General features: G+C 26.6%; 1 protein-coding gene across 1 annotated transcript; it reads left to right on the forward strand.

The window, feature by feature from the left end:
- The first annotated feature begins 301 nt into the window (after window positions 1-301).
- On the forward strand, window positions 302-2,192 carry LOC126675151 (WRKY DNA-binding transcription factor 70-like). The gene is made up of 3 exons (XM_050369786.2): window positions 302-674; window positions 1,331-1,435; window positions 1,531-2,192. The coding sequence occupies exons 1-3, from the start codon at window positions 355-357 to the stop codon at window positions 2,051-2,053; spliced, it is 948 nt and encodes a 315-aa protein (XP_050225743.1). The 5' UTR covers window positions 302-354; the 3' UTR covers window positions 2,054-2,192.
- The last annotated feature ends 1,104 nt before the right edge of the window (window positions 2,193-3,296 follow it).

The raw sequence follows: 3,296 nt of genomic DNA on the forward strand, positions 1-3,296 counted from the left end.
TAACTTTTTAAGGTTTTATACATATTCAAATTTCTTTAAGTGACAGTCGATGAGTTTAGATGATTACTTTTCAATAATAAGGACTAAAATGCAACTAAAAGTAAAAATAAGGTGTATTTCCATGAACTTAAAAGAGAATATAGAAAAATACAAATGAATAATTCCAATAGATCTGGAGTGTGGCCTACTTCCTCACCAAAATGCGCGTGGGATTTGTTTAAAAAGGCTTATAGCTAAGAACTTTCCCTACAACTTTCGTCTTACCCTTCTTTAAAGGGCATAAAAACCCTCCATTCATTTCATACTTCACTTCACCTAAATTCCACACAAAAATATCATCAAACCCGCAAACAAATGGACTCATCTTGGCCTGAAAACGTTCCGTATCATCGGAAAATGGCCATCGGAGAGCTGGTTAGAGGTCGGGAAATTTGCAACCGGCTAAAAATAGTGCTGAGCCGCCATGACCAATCTTTATCTAATGGGAATATTGATTTGCCTGTCGATGATCTCGTCGTGGAGATCTTAAATACTTTCACTAATAGTCTTTCTATGTTGAATAGAGCAAACTCCGATGAGGTTTGCCTGGATAGTTGCCGGAAGTCGGAGGATTCCGGTGAGAGTAGCAAGAGTGTCACTACTGTCAAAGATCGGAGAGGTTGCTACAAGAGAAGGTACATAAAATTTTATATGTTTGTTTGTATCATTATTTATGTATTTATTAGCCATTTAATTCAACATTTGGACATAATATCATAGGTTTAATTATTAGATGCGAAATTTTTAGTAGAAATATTAGGTCGATGATGTTTGTTTTTAGTTCTTGATTAATTGATGATTAATGAGAACATGTAATATGGTAGTTTACCTTTAAAATTGATGATAATTTATTCTACATAAAATAATTATTCGTAGTCATTGCAATTAATAAATAAAAGAAATCGAATGTTATGTGCATCACACATACAATATCAATTATAAGTGCTTCACTTTATTTGTATTCTTATTACTCGACTCTAATTAAATCATATTTTTCAAATATCAAAAAATAGACCAAAATAAAATAAAAAAGTACATTACAGATCTAACCTAAAGAGTTAAAATACACTTGTAGTTGTATGATAAGATATTATGAGAAAATTTTATAAAAAATATATATAACCTAGTTGAAAACTAAAATTATAAAAATATATTATCATCATTTGAATTTGAATTTATACTATTATCATCATGTTATGTCGTAATATGTGTCTTTGTATAGTTAAGCTAATTAATTAATGAATGCTTATTGATGTGAGCTAACAGTTGCAATTATATTTGCAAGTTGCAGAAAGACTAGTCACACATGGACAAGAGACAGTTCAGATCTAAGAGATGATGGTCATGCATGGAGAAAGTACGGACAAAAGGCTATCCTAAATGCTAAATTTCCAAGGTATATAATTAATTCAATATTATGTTAATCACTTCAACGTTAATTATTTTAATTTGTTAAAATTAATTACTAACAATTTGGATGCAATTGTACAGGAATTATTTTAGATGCACTCATAAGTATGAGCAAAAATGCCAAGCAACAAAACAAGTTCAAAAAATTGAGGAAAATCCTCCCATTTTTAGAACTACTTACAATGGCAATCACACTTGCAACCACTCCCTCAAATCTAACTCTCATCATCATCTAATTATCACGGAATCTCCCGATGATGACGATTCTTCTAATCTCATAAGCTTTAACAACAACATCGACAACGTTGTTAATTGCGTACAATTAGAGAGTGATAATTACGATTTCACATCATCATCGTCTTCATCAATAAAGCGCGAGGACAGGGATATTAATGACAACATCAAGCTCCAACCATCATCATCCGATTACTTATTGTCTCATGATAATCACTTGTCGACAATTGATCATGCGGATGTGATTTCCGGGGCGAATTCGACGTTTTCTTGCACCACAAGTAATGATGAAAGTTTTGACATGGATGAGATTATGAACTCTGTTACTGCTCATTTTCACGATGATGATGCTTTGCAATTTGCATTTTGATGCGTACTACTTGTAATTTTTCAATAATTCGAGTTTTTAGTTTAGGGTATGTGCTTGTGAGCTAGGCAATTAAGATCCTTTTGGCGTATCAAATAATGTAATTATTTCTTGTGTACATAAATTATTAGTTTTTGGTTCATTTTATATATTTGATGTTATAGTTTTTTAACATAAATTTACTAGATATTTACTAATCTCCATATTTGACCATCAGAAAAATATTTGAAAAGGGATAAGTAGGGAAGAGAAAAAAAATTAATTTTTATATCATTAAAGAAAAAAGAAAAAAATATACTATTACTATTAAATAATTTCTAGAACATTTTATGATTAGTTTCACTTTATGAGCATAACTATTTCAAAATTAAAATATAAAATACTATATATATTTCGAAGTAAACATAATAACAAGAAATTAAAATAATTATTATATTGATTATTTATTAAAAAAATTATTATATTGATTATTTATTAAAAAAATTATTATATTGATTAAATTTAAATTTTAAAATATTATGAATACTTAAAGTAAAATACATAGCCTTTTAATAATAAGTATTATTAACATCTACTTAAAGTGTGTAAGAAAAATACACACATTGATCTTTTATTTCAAGTGTATTAAATATTAATATATTTATCATAACTATATTAATTATATTAAATATTTATCAGAGAATGCTATAATTTTTTATATTATATATTTCAAATGTAGATGTTAAACCAATTTATATAAATAAAAACTAAATAATAATAATTTTTAAATATTTGAATAACAATATATTAAAATATACGACATTTAACATATAATCAGTATATTATTTTTCATAGGACATTATACTCACATTTTATTATCATTGCATTAAATAGTGTTTATAAAATTTTAATATTATTAAGATGTAATAAACAACAAAATTATAAGGCAGGACACGTGTCTTTGAGAGAGTGTCAAATCAATTTCCATTCTCATGAGAAATATATAGTGCTTTATTTATAAATTATAGATTATGTTTATAGTTCGAGAGAAGAAAAAATTATTAAGTCTTTTTATGCTGGATTGAGCCATACATTGGCGGATACCTAAAATTAGCAATATTAAGATAAATAGAATTGATAAAATAATACGATAAATTTTAAAATGAAAAATTATATTATTAAATTTTACATTTAATAGTAAAATAAATTCAAATCTTTATAACTTGTTGTAATTTTATTTGAATTTTTTTTTATAATTTTAATATTT

This window comes from Mercurialis annua, linkage group LG1-X, assembly GCF_937616625.2.
Source record: "Mercurialis annua linkage group LG1-X, ddMerAnnu1.2, whole genome shotgun sequence".
Lineage (NCBI taxonomy): Eukaryota > Viridiplantae > Streptophyta > Magnoliopsida > Malpighiales > Euphorbiaceae > Mercurialis > Mercurialis annua.

Bases quoted from the DNA above. Each gene is read 5' to 3' on its own strand.
- LOC126675151 (XM_050369786.2), top strand. From the start codon at position 355: ATGGACTCATCTTGGCCTGAAAACGTTCCGTATCATCGGAAAATGGCC. The intron at 675-1,330 runs GTACATAAAATT...TGCAAGTTGCAG, and splicing joins AGAGGTTGCTACAAGAGAAG to AAAGACTAGTCACACATGGA. The intron at 1,436-1,530 runs GTATATAATTAA...GCAATTGTACAG, and splicing joins CTAAATGCTAAATTTCCAAG to GAATTATTTTAGATGCACTC.